The sequence below is a fragment of the Antechinus flavipes genome, chromosome 3 (genome assembly GCF_016432865.1).
Source record: "Antechinus flavipes isolate AdamAnt ecotype Samford, QLD, Australia chromosome 3, AdamAnt_v2, whole genome shotgun sequence".
Taxonomy (NCBI): domain Eukaryota; kingdom Metazoa; phylum Chordata; class Mammalia; order Dasyuromorphia; family Dasyuridae; genus Antechinus; species Antechinus flavipes.
In genome coordinates this window covers 148,210,123-148,228,635 of record NC_067400.1, presented here as the reverse complement: position 1 = coordinate 148,228,635, position 18,513 = coordinate 148,210,123, and the positions used below count along the sequence as shown (strand labels likewise).

Here is an 18,513-nt window from a genome sequence, read left to right as displayed (position 1 = left end):
CACGCTGTTCTTCTTAATGATAAAGGAAGACCCTCTTTAAAAAAAATCAAAAAACAAACACACACACACACATACACACACACCCTCAGTTACTGTTGATATCTCCTAGAATCTAATTTTGTAATTAGGTGGAATTATTTATTTTCCTCAGAAATAAGGGAATCTTCAACTCCTAGAGGAGAGTATATTATGTGGGAGAAACATTTCTTTAACAATTCAGTTTATTTGGGCAATGCCATGGGAAACACTTTATTTCAAATCAGAGTGGTGGTCATTTCCTTTTTTAAAAATAACACATTTTTTATTTTTAATATTCCTTTTTAAATTTTGAATGTGAAATTCTCTCTCCCAACCATCCCCCATCCACTGAGAAGGTAAACAAAATGATGTTAATTGTTCTAGGTCATTTTCTTTAAACCAAGTAGTTTTGATTTTTGTGAAGCAAAGACATTTTATCTCTGCTTTTCAAGTTCTATGAACCTAGTTCCTGCCTTGGCCCAACTTAACCTTTCTTTCAAGGTGAGATTATAACTCTTCTCATTAGCTGGACTCTGGTGATTACACAGATTTAAAGGAAAATGGAGGAAATTGCTGAGGGAAATATGAGAAGCAAAAGTAATTTTCCAACAATGTAGATGAAATGGATGTAATAATAATAGACAACCATAGGTTTAAGACTGCACTGAAGCACCAGAAGGTTAGCTCATTTGTCTTCTGTGTCTCCTGCTAGTCTATCAGGGAAGAAGATTTCCCAAACAGTGTGGGTAACATGGGGTCCCATAAAAGACACCTCTCATCTTCTTTCTCTCTAGACTAGGCAAGTTGCTTTCTGTAAGCCTGGTGTGAACACAATAGAGAGAATGAATTATTTTACCCTATAGAACTCAATGGTAGCCTGGCCTTGAAGTCAAGGATAAATTTTAAAATAATTTGGTGCAATTAAAAGAAAATTCATTTGGTTCCCCAAAAGCAGTTTGGAGCCAGTATTCACAATCAGTATGTATATTTCTTAAAAGGCAGTAGTAGTTCTTTGGATATCACATTAGTTTCTTGATTCATTATGGCCAGCTGTAAGACTCATTTAGAGCCTTTTAAATTCCTGTCTTATGCTTTGGAGTACATATTTTTCAATAATGACACTATCCATCTTTATTGTCAATTTTCTCCCCAACAATCCTAAATCCAAGTTGATAGGAAAAACCATGAAATGTCTCTCTGTCATTATTTTTCATGATTAGAAGAAGGAGCAGTATACCTATCTATTTTATGTTCATAGGCTTCTCAGATATTGAGCAATGATCAATAAAGCGTTAAAAATTATGCAGAAAAAAACAAAATATTCTAGAAAGGGACACAAGGAAACAAGGCAGTTTTCTTTATGTATTAAATAAATATATACTATACAGTATAGTATTTAAAACTATAGTATAGATTTTAAAAATAGTTTCGTATCCTTTGCTCTTGATATATTATAATGTTCATATTTATTAAATTCGTAATAAAAATAAGGATTTTTTTAAAATTGAGAATTGATACTTTATTAGGACCATTGCTGACTTTCTCAAGACCTATTCCCAAAGGACTTAGCATTGTGAAGAAAAAAGGTAGTTGTCTTTTTTCCTTAAACAAAAGATATTTTGTTAGAGTAATTAAAGTGATGATTTATATAGCCAGACCATCTAATCCATGGATTCTTTTTGTGTCATGGACCTGTTTGGCAATTGGTGAAGCCTATGACTTTCTCCAGAATAATATTTGTTGCCAACATTCATAAATGAGTGAAGCTTCTGGATTCAGTTGTTTTTTTTTTCAATCCTGTCCAGTTCTTTGTGACTGTTTTGGGTTTCATTAGCAAAGGTACTAGAATGCTTTGCCTTTTCTTCCCCAGTTCATTTTATAGATGAAGAAACTGAGGCACACAGGGTGAAATGACTTGTCTAGAATGACACAGATAGTAAATGTCTGTGGCCAGATTTGAACTCAGAAAGGTGAGAGTTCCTGACTCCAGCCTAGCTTTTCTCAAAATAATGTTTTTAAACAATTGAAGGCAATGCTAAATTCCAGTTACAAAGATTTTTTCCCCCATACAACTTCATGAATCCCCTGAAATCTATCCATAGATCTTTTGGGAGTCCATAGACTCCCAGTTAAGAACTTCTCACTAATTCTAAACTTCTTGGTCAACAGATGTGGAATCAGAAAGTGCCCAGGGGTCACACTGGTGGTAGAACTGTGGTTTTAACCCAAGTTATCTGGCCTCAATCCAGCACTCTTTCCCTTAAACCATATTCCTTTTTCCTGTTTGTCTAAACACATTCCAGTTTGTCTTAAAAATAGAGGGAATACTTTGGGATATGTATCTCTCAGGACATTACTGCAATGTAGGACAGACCAAAGTGTAAATAATGGAGTCTAGTAAAATTACACTCTCTTAGTTTTTTTATTGTTTTTATTCTGAATGTGAAGCTCTAAACATATATACTCCATTCATTGCCCCTTTGAAATCAGCTGGTTTTATTCTTTTGCTATCCACTTCTTTATGTGCCTATATATTCCATGTATGAATGTATATACACACATATATGTATACATATACATATGTGTGAATATATATACTATTGTACCATATGAAAAAATGTTAAGTGAGCCACAACATCTGCTTGTTAAATGCATAGTGGTTTCTTTTTAAACTTATATTATCATTGGAGCCCAGAAAGAAACATAAAGAAAACAAAAAGAAACATAAAAAATAAAGAAACAAAAATATCAGATCTCCAACTACTCCTGAAATTGAGAAGTGAGTTTTTTAAATTTATATACTTTGACTATAACACTTCTCAAAATGGTTTTCATCTTATCCCGCCCTTATGGTTAATAATAGTAAGGCATACATCCCAGTGGATGAATGGAAAAGATGAAGTAGATATCAGTTTAAGTCTTTTAATAGAAAGGGTGCTGTAGTTCTCATGAATTCATTTCTCCTTCAGGCAGGAACAGAAAGTCCCAATTGTATTAGTTGAGAAGACTCCCCATAGTAGCAGTATTTTTTACCAGTGGAGAAAATGTCTTTGTTTATCATTCAATGCTAGTGTAATGATGTTTAGCAATTTTCCCTCAAGTCGCAAGTCTTAAATAATCATGCTATTCATATTTCCCAGGTACTACACCTGGATCTGCCATTGATTTTTATTGGTTTCCTTGAAGTGAGGTTCATCAAATAACTTAATTGTGGTTTTTCCTGTTTGTTAAACAAATATCACCAGAAAAATATTTTATCATACCTTTTTCTTCTGTTTCTTCTTTATCCTCCTGATTATTTTCTGCTATGTAGCTATCTATGATATAAGTGCTATGTGGAACAAGTATAGAAGCTGTGTATATTCACTAGCATCTGTTACTTTAAGGTAGAGTCATTTTTATGCTTTATTATGTTTTTGTTAAAATAAATGGAACAAATCTTTGTCCATCTTCTCAATGATAATGATACATTTTATTGAAATTTTAGGAACCTGTTTTATTCACTGGAACAATGAGAAAAAATTTGGATCCTTTCAATGAGTACACAGATGAAGAATTGTGGAATGCCTTGAAAGAGGTAATTTATAAAATTTCTTTTATTTCAGTTTTATATATTTATATTGTCATATAAAATGGGAAGTTCTGAGAGGAAGCTTATATGCTTAGTTACTCTTTTATTTATTTTAAATCTGTTTTCATTGTAATTTCCCTCACTAACTGTTATCTCTCACTTTTTCTGAGAGCTATCCCATTTAAAAAAAATAAAGTTTTTAAAGATAAAGGGGAGGGGGGAAGAGTGAGTTAATGGATTCATTATGCATTTTTAAACATCAAAATGCTAACAAATCAACAAAAAATTAAACAACAAATGCCAACAAAACAAAGAATGCCAACTTTAATAAGCCTAAAAGAAGAGATGAAAAATTAGAGAAATAGATAAACAGTAAATAAGAACAATAACCAAAAAAAAAAGCTAGAGAAATTGTAAAATTAAAAGCTGTTTCTTTGGTTAAAAGTTAATTAATTTTATTGATATTTTCAATTTGTTTAAAAAGAATAGAGTGAAACATACTGAAGAAAATAATAAATTGTTCAAGTAAATTTGTAACAAAGCCAAAAGAAAAGAAAAAAAGAATTATCAGAACCTACTATGCACTGTTACATACTAAGAAAACTGAGAACACAAAAGAAATAGAAAAAAACAAATCTATATATACACATTGTATACATAAATACATGCACAAAAAATATATGTATTTTAACAAAAATATAAACCTGAACAATAAATACCAAATTGAATAATCAAATATCAAAAAACTAAATTGTTCCCATTAACCCATTAGGTTAATTCTGTCAGATTTTTAAATGACATTTAGTACCCATACTGATGCACGAATTATTCTCAAAAATTGCAAAAGGAGATACTCTACCTATACCTAAGCCAGAGAAGAATAAAATTATTGAACAATATCATTAATTACCACTGATTTAAAAAACTTAAATAAAATGATGCTGGATTACAGCAACTTATTGAAGAAATATTCATCATGACCAAATTAGATTTATAACAGCAATATAAGGATGGAAAACAATCAACATAAGAATGTTAAAAATAAAAACACCCCAAACACATGATTATCTCCATGGATGGGAAAAAAAAAAAAAAGCTTTTAACAAAGTGTTACACTCGTATCTGCTAAAAACCCTAGAAAGAGTAGGCATGGAGAGATCTTTTTCTAATAACATAAAAAGTAACCCCAAACAAAAACAACCTTCTTATGCAATGAGAATACTAGAATCTTTCCCACTAAATATTGGAGTGAAGTGAGGATGCCTAAACTCGTCAGTATTATTTAATATAATTCTAGAAATTCTAGCTATAGCAGTAAGACAAAAAGAAAGATTTAATATAGTTCTGGAAATTCTAGCTATAGCAGTAAGACAAAAAGAAAGAAATTAAAAATGTAGAGCTAAGTAAAGAGAAGATAAAACTATCTGTTGATGATATTATAGTTTACTAAGAAAACATTAAGGAATCTACAAAGATTCTGAAACAACTGAAACAATAGGTTCAGGCAAAGTTATAGTCTATAACACTCAACGTCAACTGCTTTTCTATAGAATAACATAATCCAAGACAATAATGCAGAAATACCTTCCAAATTATTGTAAAATACATAAAATATCTAAGAATAAATCTACAAAGGCACACAAATCATTTGTATAGATTTTATTCTGAAGTGATTCTTAAAGAAATAAAAGATACTTAATAAAGAAATAGCTATAGAAATATGCAGTCCTTATGTCTGCCAATATAATAAAAACTAAAACACTAATAAGGTTAATTTATACTTTTAATGCTATGCCAATTAAATTAGCAAAGGAATGTTTTACAGAACTGGACAAAATAACAAAATTCACTTGGAAAGATAAAATATTTAGATTAAGGACAATAATAAAAAGAGGTATGGATGGAGGGGAAGATAATACTACTTCTATCCAAGAGATGGCTGAGGTAGTACCTCTTAATCATTTAGGGACCTACAGAGAAAAATCTTTCATTAGTGTAAAATATAATTAAAATCAAAGCCTTTTAAAAAGCATCATTTTTAAGACAAAGACAATATATTAGTAGGAATGTGTAATAGATGGCAAGAAAGAAATACTTTTGACTAAGCTATTAGAAATGGTTTTCATTTTATTTCTAACAATGTCCTTAAATATATATTTTTGCTGTAGGAGTATTTATAACTTTTTTTATAGACTTATCAGTGCATTTCTATGAACTACTCTTTCTCTTCTTATTATAATTTCTACATATTTGTTTCTTGCTATGTGTATATTGGTCTTGTTACTTGTTCCAGCTAGATGTTTTGCTCCTTAGGGGCATTTTCTTTATTTTCAGGTTTTCTGTTAACATATCTAGCATAGTGTGAAAAGTTGTTTTTTGTTTTGTGTGTGTGTGTGTGCGTGTGCATTCATTGGTTTTGTTGGAGTTTTGGTTTGGTTTTTGGTCAGAAATTTATTTTAGAAAACTTGCTGTGCAACAAATTCCACTAATCAATTTGGCAAATGATCTGTAATTTATAAGTTTAAAAAGGTTTGCATCACTCAGAAGTTGAGAGACTTGCTAAGTCACACAGACAGTATTTATCAGAGGCAAGACTTGGACCCAGATTGCTTTTTAAAGCCAGTCCACATCTTTCTTCAGAATTTATTAAACACTAAAAATCATAGACTCTCAGAGAAGCACTCTGTTATTGTTGTTGTTCAATTGTTTCAGTCATTTTGACTCTTTGCAACTCTATTTGGGGTTTTCTTGGCAAAGGTACAGAATGATTTGCTACTTCCTTTTCATAATCATTTTATACATGAGGAAACTGCGTTAAGTGGCTTTCCCAGGGATGCCCAACTAATATCTGAGATGAATTTGAACTGATTTCTGACCAGGTCCTCCATCCATTGCACCATCTAGCTGTTCCCTAATAGTCTTCTACATAAATCCACATCTCACAAAATGGTTTAATGATTTCTAATTGTTTAGAAATTGTGTAGTAACTCTTTTACAAAAAAAGAAAGGAATAAGAAAACATATACTCATAAATGAGACCTAAAGTAGCTGAATCATTGCTTTTGGTTTATTGTTTTGGTTTAGGTTTTTTTCCTTTTACCAACATAGTTTTCATTTATTTTACCCTTCTAGGGATGTCTCTGAAATCTTAATGTGTTGGATAAGATATTTCTGTGCATCATTAACTTTGGAGGCCAGACAGTTTCTTACCTGTAATTCTTGTTTTTTAGAGGTGTGTCTATGATAAATCTTTACACATCCACCCAACTTCCCAGAAAACTTGGGGATTTTTTTTTTAATCTAGGTTCATTATTTCATCTTCTGTTTGGAAGGTAATTGATCATTGGGGGTATTTAAGATTGTTAATCTCTGCCTATGAACTGGATACATATTTATTCAGTTATGGTATTGCTTTTGTTACACACCTTTAGAAACTCCGAATTGGAGTTGTAGGTAAATGATTTCACAACTTTTTTCATAACTAAACATCCATTGGTTCTCTAGCTAATAAAATTAATCCAAGCAAAATCCATTAAATCTTCCCTGATTCTATTGTTCCATGCACTTGTTCTTGGTGATCCCTCTTAATCCTCAAGTGAGGTTGTTTTATACTTCTCTAATGCACATGATATGTAATATACATACATATATATCATGTAGTAGTGTTACCTGTAGTTAGACTTCATCCCTCCTTTTGGACTGGGAATGCCATGAGGGCTGGGACAGTGGCTACTTAAAATAAATATATATCTGCCACAATGCTCTTGTGCATATATTAAGTGCATATTAATGTATCATGATATGTTTATCTTACATAAAGTTATCTCATAGGTATATAAAAGTCTGAATTGCTCCCACTAGTTCCTCTAATTTCTAATTTAAACTTGGCCTTTATTGTAATCTTTTCCTTACTCCCTAATTGATTCTCTGTTACATTCCCTATTATAGCTATTCTGAACCCCTCTTCTCTTCTAATCTCTCATAAAACTTCTCACCTCACCTCAACAAAAGACCTTACGTCCAGCTTTACTGATAGATTAAAAGTCATTCATCCTGCTTCCATTTTCTCTCCTGTTTAACATCTCAAAGCATATAGCATCATCTCAAACTCTCTCACCTTATACAACTGTGGACAAATCATTTAACCTCTTTTAGCCTCAAGTGCTCCTTTTTAAATGGGAGAATTAGACATGGGAACCTTCAAGGGTCATTAATCTATTTTTCATCTACTGGCTCACGTGTTTTATTTAGAAACATCCCCAGGTTTCTCAACAATGTTTTAAAAATCTTCATTATCTGGCCCACTCATTGTCTTCCCTTGTTTATCTCTCACTCAATTCTCAACATTTAGCCTTATGATTCAACAGAAATCTCCCTCTCCAAAATTATCAATAATTTAATTGCCAAATCTATTGCACTCTTTTCTCATCCTTTTGGATTCTGTCAGCACACTGTTGACCAACCTCTAACATATCTTTTTTCAGGATTTTCATTTTGTTGTTTGTTATTACTTTTCTAAACTTGTTGACTAGTCCTTCTAAGACTTTTTTGCTAGATGATCAAGCTTTTAATAATGGATATGCACCCCGTGCTCAGTCTTGTGCTTTGTCCCTTCTCTCGCTGCTCCCATAAGTTATCATCTCCATGCAGATGACTTCCTAGGTCTTTCATCTTAGCTCTTGTCCCTCATCACCAGCTATTTAGGAGTCATTTCAAAATGGATATCTAATTGTCAACCAAATTTAATAACAGCTGAGATAGAACTCATTTCTTTCTCCAAACCTATCTCTCTTCAGAATTACCCTCATTCTTTTAGGATTTCCACCACACTTCTAATCCTGGCAGATAGGAAACAATGTCTGGTGCAAGTAAGTATGTATGTATCCACATGCTTTAGCCAACAAAATGTATAAAATCCTTGAGGGCAAAGACTTTTCATTTTTATCTTTGTATTCTCAGTGTCTAATTCAATATCTGACAAATAGTAGGTTCTTACTAAATGTTTATTGGTTGATATTTAGCTGATTGGTGGGCTAAAATTATTTTGAATTTTGTGCTAGTTTTTCAACCAATTTCATCACAATAGTATATGATTACATTATTTCATTGAGTCTTGTTCATATTTTAAAAGGGTGACAGTCTGGGGGAAGGAACAGGGAAATCTAGCAGTGTACTCTTAGGTATAAGAATTTGAAAAAATAAAGGCAACTGAAAAGAAACTGAAGCGTTAATAGAAAAACAGTTCTATCTATAACAAAATTCTTTGACTTTGAACTCTTGGCAAAACTTGTTTCATTCATAGAACTATTTAAATTGTCTGCAATAGAGTTCTTTGTTGTTTTTTAACTTTCTTAGAAATAATGAAAATGACAAATGACAACAAAAAAATGGAATTTTAGAATGTCTAGGCAGAATTCAAAGAAAGACAAGTTACTAAGTATTTTGATAATCAGGTTGCATATTTGAAAAATTAAATGAAATCCAGACCCACAATATTAGTCTTTAAAAAATTGTTAGATATTTAGATGTATTGAATATTGGGCTATTTTCATTGCTTCATAGAAAAAGTTCATTCTTTAAAGGGCCTTAAATCTATTCCCTAAGGATATTCAAATTCCTCAAGTTTCTTAAATTCCTTTAAAACTGTCTACTGGCATGGATAGCTAGGTGGTGCAGTAGATAGAGCACCAGCCCTGAAGTCGGGAGGACTTGAGTTCAAATCTGGTCTCAAGACACTTAACACTTCATAGCTGTGTGACCCTGAGCAAGTCACTTAACTCCAATTGCCTCAGCAAAAAATAATAATAATAATAATAAAACTACCTAGTGGAGAAGGGAATATTTAAACTCAAAATTTAACGCATGTTCCCTTGTCATATTTTTTTCTTATTATTGTCTGCCTGTTTTTTTGGTTATATTCATAGTTCTCTTCTTTCCATTATTATATTCTATCCAATAATAACAAAATAAATTGTTAATCATGGGCTGGCGTGTTGTTGTTGATATTTTTATCATTGTTTATTAGAATAGAGCTGATCATTTTCAGAAAACACCAAACTGGAAAGTTTAATCAGCAATCTATAGGATTATCATTGGTTTGGGATTCAATAAATTAAAGAATTTTCAGTTCCTTCATGATATAGTAATGAATTCAATTGCCATTCTGCCTCCTTTGAACAGCTCAAAAGAACTTTCTCATTATTAGAGTAGTTAGCAGGAATGTACATATAGAGAGTGACAGACAGAGAGCACAGGTGTAAGTTGAATTTGAAGGGATGATATCTAAAAGGAAAAGAGGTGAGAGGAATATACTGAGAGAAAGGGAAAGAGAAGGAAAATGGGATAAATTATCTCATATAAAAAGTCAAGTTTTACAATGGAGGAGAAGAGAGGGAAGTTGAGTGGGAGTGAGTAAATCCTATTTTCATCAGAATTGATTCAAAGAGAAAATATTATACACATTCATTCAATTGGGCTTAGTCTTATCCTATAGGGAAGTAGGAAGAGACTGGAATAAGAAAAAGGGGGCTGGGGTGATGGAAGGGATGGCATGTTGCAGGAGGGTGTAGCCAGAAGAAACACTTTTGAGGAGGAACAGAGTGAAAGTAGAGCAAGAATAAAATAAATGGGGAGGTAGGATAGAGGAAAAATATAGTTCTCAGTTGTATCTGGGAAAAAAAATTGAAACAAGTGTTTCTGCTAAGGACCTCCTTTCTCAAACTTTTGAGAACTGAGTCAAATTTATAAAAATAAGAGCCCATTTTCCAACTGATAAATGTCCAACAGATATGAACAATTTTCAGATGAAGTAATCAAAGCTATCCATAGCCATTTGAAAAAGAAAATTGCTCTAAGTCACAATAGATTAGAGAAATAAGATTGGCTAATAGGACAAAAAAGGAAAATGAAAATGTAGGAGGAAATATGGGGAAAATGGGAGTTTGATGCGCATTGTTGGTAGAATTGTGAATTAATTCCACCATTCTATAGAGCAATTTGGAATTATGCATAGCAATACCAATACCAGGTCTGTAACTCAAAACTATATATACAAGATTATGTATAGCAGCTCTTTTCTGATAGCAAAGAATTAGAAATTGAAGGAATATCCATCAATTGGGGAATGACTGAATAAAGTATGATGTGATTATGATGGAGTAATATATAAGAAATGATGTGCTATAAGAGCTATAATAGTGAGCATGGAAGGAGGGGCAGCTAGCTGGCAAGTAAATAGAACACTAGCCCTGGAGTCAGGCAGATATGAGTTCAAATCCACTCTCAGATACTTGACACTTAATAGTTGTGTGACCCTAGGTAAGTCACTTAACCCCTATTGCCTGGTCAAAAATAAAAAAGAGAGAGAGAAAGAAATGATGAATAGGATGCTTTCGGAACAACCTGGAAAGACTTCCATGAGCTGATGCAAAATGAGATGTATTGTGTACAACTTAACAGCAATATTTTAAGATGATCAATAGTGAATGACTTAGCTATTTTCAGCAAGCAGGTCAGAGATCCAAGACTATTCTGAAGAATTTAGGGTGAAAAATACTATCCATCCTGAAGAGAAAGAATTGATGGAGTCTTGAATTGAAGCATGCTTTTTTTTTTTTTAACTTTATTTTTCTTGAGAGTTTTTTTTGGGGGGAGGGGGTCTGTATTTTCTTTCACAATGCAACTAGAATGGAAAGGTATAATGTATATCAAATTGCTTGCCTTCTTAATGAAGAAAGGATAGAAAAGGAGGAAGAGGAAAATTTGTTAATTCAAAGTTTTAAAAACTAATGTTAAAAATGGTTTTTATGTAACTGGTGAAAAATAAAATACTAAAAATTTTTAAAAGAAAATTACATTTCCAAATGTATACTGAAATTCAGTAAGAAAACGGAATTTAGCATATAAAAATTCAACTTTATGCATCTTTTCAGGCATAAAAAAATGGAAATATTTGTACATGATTCAGTTGGCCCCAGAAGTTAAGGATATGGAAAATTTCAAGATATTAGACATAAAAAGATAAAACCTACATGGAAAAATTAAAGACATTGGGATTATACAACTTAAAAAAGAAAAAAAAAGCAAGTTAGTATAATACATAGAAATTGACATAGTTTTTTTCAAATTACCTACCCCCATCTTCATTATTAATTCTCCACTGTTGCAAAGCAATGTGTCTTATGTTACTGAAATGAAAATTCATTGCCTATGTCCTCAAGGAAATTATTAGGCTATAAGACATGAATACATGCCTATATTGTATTGGAAAGGCCCTATGAAGAAATGGACAGAGCAAGATATGAATTTTTATAATTTAGCCTAGAATTACACATCTAAACAATGATAAAGCTAGAATTAGAATGCAGGTTTCCAGATTGTATTGTTGCAAAGGTCAGTGTTCATTTATTATTGTAGTTATTGGATGTTTTACTTGTCACCATTATTTAACAAATTGGTATGTTGACCCCTTGGGTTTCCTATATGTAATTATTATATAAACTCTTCAAGGGCTTGGGACTGTATGATTTTGTCCTTCTAACTGCATCAACTAGTGTAGGGCCATGCACATAAACACTTCAGAAATGTTTGTTGAATTGTTGAACTGTAATTGCCTAATGGCTTCATTAAACCTCTCTTCCCAATCACATATTCATGGAACTATGCCATCATACCAGTGGTAGCCCATGAAATCATTCTTGGAGATTAAGAGATTAGTTACCTGTAAACCACAATTTTATGAAGGTAGAATTACCATAAACAAGTTAACTGTCCGTATAGCTTAGAGGGAGTGACACACTTAACATCAGAACAATACGATGTACCTTTTTATTTATATTTCTCTCCTCTTAGTCTTCTTTGCTAATTTGTCTTCTTATACTAGAAGTTAAGATGTCCCCAACCTTCTTTCTTCCTCTCTTCCTCCCTTCCTTTCTTTTCTTTTTTTCCTTCCTCCTTTCTTCCATTTTTTTCTTTTTTCTTTTTTTCCTTACTACCAATTTGTCTCTTGTTTCTTCCATTTTCTCATCACAGCTGTGGGTTTACAAATATTAACCCCATTCTTTAAGCATCCTGGTTGAACAATGGATAGAATGCTAGAATCAGGAAGACTTCAATCCAATTCCTAGGCAAACAACTTAATCTCTTAGCCTCAGTTTCCTCATTTGAAATGTGGGGACAATAATGGCTTCTGGTTTCACAGGATTGTTGTGAGGATTAAGTGAGATTACATAAGTACAAATGCTTTACAAAAAGTACTGCAAAAATTCTGTCTTCTACAAAAAGCTTTTCCCATACCCTCCTTTTAGTGCTTCCCCTTTTAAAAATTATTTCCTATTTATTATGTAAATTTTTGTTTCCCTTTTGAATATATTTGTTTGGTTGTTATCTCCCCCATTAAATTACGAGCTTCTTGACAAGGCACTGTCTTTTGCTTCTTTTTATATATCTTTTACAGGGCATAAATTACGTGCTTAATAAATTGATCGATAAAAATGCAAACTTAAGTTATTATGCTCTTTGTTCAAGACAGATCAGGTGCCTCTTCTTGTATGCTTATTTTCATTTCTTTATGTCACTTTCTAGAACTCCATCACTTTCTACAGTTATCTTTTCTGCATTATAAGTGTTAGGGACATGGTACCCCCTCAATCTGAAAAACCTGAGTAAAGTTTTTTGCCTCCTGTTTTGTACCAGAGAAGATCTGGATTTTTTTTTTCTCTTTTATGGGATGCTTACAGTACTTTATTGCAAAATTCGAGTTAAGTATTTGGTCATAGACACTTTCTTCTGCTGGCCTTCATTTCTTGTTTACAATATTCCAAAAAAAAAAAAATATATATATATATATATATCATTTAATTCCTTATACAAGCTCTCTGTATATTGAAGCTGTGATGGGGAAAATTGTGATGGAGAGGGGATAACTATCTACTTTACACTATCATACTTATCTGTGTATATAATATCTGATATGTATCTTATCACTCTAATCGTATCCAATAAGTACTTACTAAATAAACGATCACCATGGATATAGAGACAAAGTGAAAACAATCTTTGCCCTCAAGAAATTTAATATTTTTCTGAGGAGGGTAAGTTTCTATATGATCATTTAAAGAGGAACAAGAAAGCACTAATAACTAAGATCAAGAAAGTTTACCTGTAGGAGGTGACACATGAGCCAAGCTAAGCCTTCAAGGGAGTGGTTAGTGTATAGTAGGGGAGTGCATTTCACCCATGGAAGATGGATAGTCTATGAGAGAACCATAGAAAAAACAGCCAGTATTCTGGTTTAGTAATATTATATAAATATTATATAAACCTAGAAAGATAGGTCAGAGATAAAAAAAAAAAAAAAAAGTTGAGTGTTAAGCCAAAATACCTAATTATATTTTAACCTTTGGGTAGAATATGTGGTCTATATCTTTTACTCCTCATTGCCTAGCATAGTGCCTTGATTAATATATATTTGTATTGGAATTGAATCTGTTCAGTGCAAAGTATTGGACTTGGTTAAATTAACTCTTACATGTTTGAAGTTTATCGATGGGTCCCAAATTTAGAGGGATCCCCAAAGAAATCAGGTAGTAGATATCATGAAATAGTTCTTCTTGAAAAATAGTTAAATCTAGATAAAAGTTTATTTTGAAGCTACCCAAGATAGCAACCTGTCAGAGTACATACATATTCAGTACAGGCCCTGAAGTTACTTTTCAAATAAAACATAACAAATTTTCTCACACTGAACCTAAGGAATTCTTATAGTGCCTGTTTCAAAATGAAATTGGCATGGCCTATGTTAGCATGCGATAGAATCATGAATAGGCATGTAAAAAGATTGAAATAAATGTTATGCTTGTTGATATTTGTCAAAAGATGTATCTAAGTTCCCATTACATTTATTCTCCAAAGCAAAAAATAAAAAGTTTGCCTTGACATGTCAATACTCTGCCTCATAATTAACGGCTGGGAGTAACCCTTGGAGTCACTCAAGCATTTGTGGGCTAGGGATGACACGAGCAACTTATGTCTCCTGAAGTAAAAAATATCTTTGAAGATGCCATGGCTGATTGACATTATTTCTTCAGTAAGAATTAGTTTAGAAAGTCATTCTTCACCTATTTACTTCCCTGCAGGTACAGCTTAAAGAAGCTATAGAAGATCTTCCAGGCAAAATGGATACTGAGTTGGCAGAAGCAGGATCCAATTTTAGTGTGGGACAAAGACAGTTGGTTTGCCTAGCCCGGGCTATTCTCAGAAAAAACCGAATATTGATTATCGATGAAGCAACAGCCAATGTGGATCCAAGGTACAGAAATAAGGGTCTTATCACTATAATAAAATGTTGGAAGTAGTTTAAATAAATGATAAAAGTGTCATGGTGTCCAAAATGCTTTTAGAATTTTTTCTGGAGGTTGAATAAACATGCTTTAAGAAAAAAAAAAAAGAATATTTCTTTTGCTACCTACAAGATAAAAATTATTTTCTGCCATCCTATAAAAATATTTGTCATTTTCTTCCACTCCCCAGTTTTTATTTTAAAAAACAGAAGTATTCTTACCCTTTTTCATAAGTAGGTACCTTTTTTCCTCTCCACAACTAAAGTAATAATATGCTTTTTGATTGTTTACTCTTTTTTCTTTGTTATTTTCTCTTCATTAAATTTTTTGTCATATTTCAGGACAGATGAATTAATACAGAAGACAATTCGTGAGAAGTTTGACCAATGCACTGTCCTGACCATTGCACACAGATTAAACACCATTATCGATAGTGACAAGATAATGGTAAGAGGACTATCTATTTGTCATTTACTTTTCTTTTTTTTTTTTTAATTTCCTGCATTCCTTCATCTTAGACTAAGCCCTGCAGAAGGTGATTTCAACAAAAGACAATACATAATTGCTAAAATTTACAGAATGCTATTAGAGTACTTAATATACTTTATCTCCTATCATCCTTGAAACAACTCTGTGAGATAAGTTTTGTTATTAGAGATGAGGAAATTGTTAAAAGCAAGATTTAACCCAGGCCTTATCTGATGCCAATCCCAGGGGTTCTTGCTATTCTCCCTGCCTTTTCTTGAGAACATCACATCTCACAACAACTTCTGGCATTCATTAATCTTAGTAGCACATGGCTTCTGGCTATTTTTTTCCTGTCTTATTGGTCCAAATTTTAATAAATTTATAAATTGATTATTATAGCCAATTAAGAAATCTCTTACACTATTCAAATAAACAAAGCCCCAAAGAAATCTGTGACTCTGGTCAGATTCTCTTCACTGATAGACACTGGGTCAGATAAAATTTTCTTCAGATTTATAACAAATATGTTATATGGGATTGCCATCCTATAAAAATATTTTGTAGTCATTTTCTTCCATTTCTCAATTGTGATTTTAAAAAGCAATATTCTTACCTATTTTCATAAGTATCTTTTTTCCTCCTCACAATTATTGATAAGAAAGGAAAAAACCAAACAAACCAGAATTGAGAAAGACCAGCATTTTTTCAACAGAGATGTTCCTGACACTCTATGAGGATCTGTGTCAACCCTTCAGTATGACATCAGGAATATTACTGCTACATAATACCCAGATTGACTTCTTAGGCAGTTTTATTATCAGTAACACCGTGTCCCTATTTCACATTAAGCAAGCAGTTGGGATCATTGATGACTACATCCTGGAATATAGCTCCCAAGTAGAGGACCAGCAGTGGAGCCATGATTTTCCCACCATTGTAGAAGATAGTATATTCATAGTGAATGGAAAATGTCAGAATGCCAAAGCCACGTTGGGTGGTGAACCGAACCAGGTCAAGGATCAACAGTAAGGGCACAGGACAGGTTTCCAGATGCATTTAATTGAAGCACAGCTTTCAGCAATGTGTCATAACCAGACTGCTAGAAACCAGCAGCTGAACACAGCTCTGCTGGACAGTCAGATCAAAGCAATGGTATGACCCTTCAGGAGCCATGAAAATAAACACAAAGCCCTGATAAAATAGTGGGTGGCCCTTAGATTCACGACTGATCTGGAATTGTGCAGGGCAGCCTGTCATATTATCTTCTTAGTTCAATTAAAGCTATAAAAGTGAAAAACTCCACTTTTTACTTATCTTTGTTTTTCTCATCAGAATTATATTTGATAGATTACAGAATTTTTTTTTTTTTTTTTTTTTTTTGTGCATTTGGCCAATTCTACTTTGAACTTTTAACTGTTTGAATCCTTTGAACTCTAGACAAATAAACTTTAGGGTGCTGGAAATGGGGTTCAGAACACTTGGGTCCAAATCCTGCCTCAGACATTGACCATAAGTGACCATGGACAATTCCACCTCATTTCTCTGGGCCTCAATTTCCTCAACTATAAAACTCAGATAATAATTAGTGTAGAGGCAAGTACAATGTTTTTGTGAGACTTATGTGAAGTACTTTGCAAAACTTCAAAGTGAAATGTAAATTTCTAATCTGGAATTTTGCCCCTTAATCTGTATCTTAAGTATTCTCTGAGGATCTTCTTTATCAGACTCTTCTCTGATATCCATGGACCGTGAGGAACAATTGAGGAATATTCAGGTTAAACACCAGGCAATAAAAAAACCCTTACAAGTTTTTTTTCCCCCCTAGTTATGACATCATCAAGCAGTAATGTACCGATGTTCCCCAACTTAAATGAGATGAAATCAAGTCTTTCTTTGGCTCTGATGACCAACTTTTGCTTGCTTAACTCAGTCAATATGAATAATTGCTTTTTAAGCCCCTACTTTGTTCCAGTGCTAAGCACTGGGGATATAAAAAGAGGCAAAAGGCAGGTCCTAATCTCAAGGAATTTAGACTTTAATGGGGAGAAAATGTGCCAACAAAAATATACAAAGCAAGTTATATGTAGGCTAAATAGCAAATAATCAAAAAAGGGATTCATTAGAATGAAAAGAAGTTGGGGAAGATCTTGTAGAAGATGGGATTTTAGTTGGGACTTGAAGGAAGTCAGATCAATAGTCAAGAGTCAAGGAAAGAGAATTTTCCTTATTAGGGGCAACCAGAGAAAATACCTGGGACCTAAAATATGGAGCATCTTGTGTGTAGAACAGCCAAAAGGCTAATGTTAGAGGGTCAAAATAAACATGTCAAGGAAGGAAGATATAGGAAAATTGAACAGGTAGGAAGGACTCAATAAAAAACAAACATTTTTTGACAATATATAAGCACTATATAGTACACATTCCTTAATAGTGGGACAGGCAATGCCTTCAGTATAGCATTCTTCCATGGTTTGGTAGGAAGAGAGAGAGTCCATTTTATTGGGATAGGGATAGATAGGGAACCATCCGATGAGAAAACTGCCTCTACCAGTACTTGTCCTTTCTGCTATTTATAATCTTAAGGTAGAGAACTGAAAAGTTAAATGACTTCTCCAGTCATAGAGTTAATATGTATATGTCGGTGGCTAGACTTGCTCCCAGGTGTTCTTGGTATCAAAGCTACCTCTTTATATAGAAAATTTTGTGTGTGTGTGTGTGTAATAGGTATAAGGTAATTTGGGGGACATGAAAAATTTTTAAAAAGCCACTTTCCCCCTACCAGAAAAAAATATCCCTCCCACCTCAATCTAAATCTTCTTAGACTAAATCATGTTCTCCTTTTCATTTATTTTAAGTACTTTTGAGTAAAGCAGCCAGGACTGCTGATGTTTCCAAGCTCAGGTTGAGACTAGAAGAGTATAGCATGCTAATGAAGTGGCTAACCAACATCACTGTCATAATAAAGTCATGTAATTGCAAGTGTTTAAGGTGTAATAATTGAATTTTGCTTCACTGGTGAATACTTCTCCACAAAGAAGGATGAAGATGGTTTTGTTTACTCTAACTAAATCAAACAAAGGGCTTGTTAGGAAATAACTGTGACCTAATTAATAGCTT

At 32.9% G+C, this 18,513-nt stretch overlaps 1 protein-coding gene across 1 annotated transcript in view; it reads left to right on the top strand.

Moving 5' to 3' along the window:
* The window catches only part of ABCC4 (ATP binding cassette subfamily C member 4), a 271,583-nt gene that overhangs the window by 228,014 nt on the left and 25,056 nt on the right, over positions 1–18,513 (top strand). Inside the window, 3 exon segments of the mRNA XM_051984011.1 lie at positions 3,506–3,595; positions 14,725–14,897; positions 15,270–15,375. Of these exon segments, the coding sequence (XP_051839971.1) occupies positions 3,506–3,595; positions 14,725–14,897; positions 15,270–15,375 (369 nt within the window).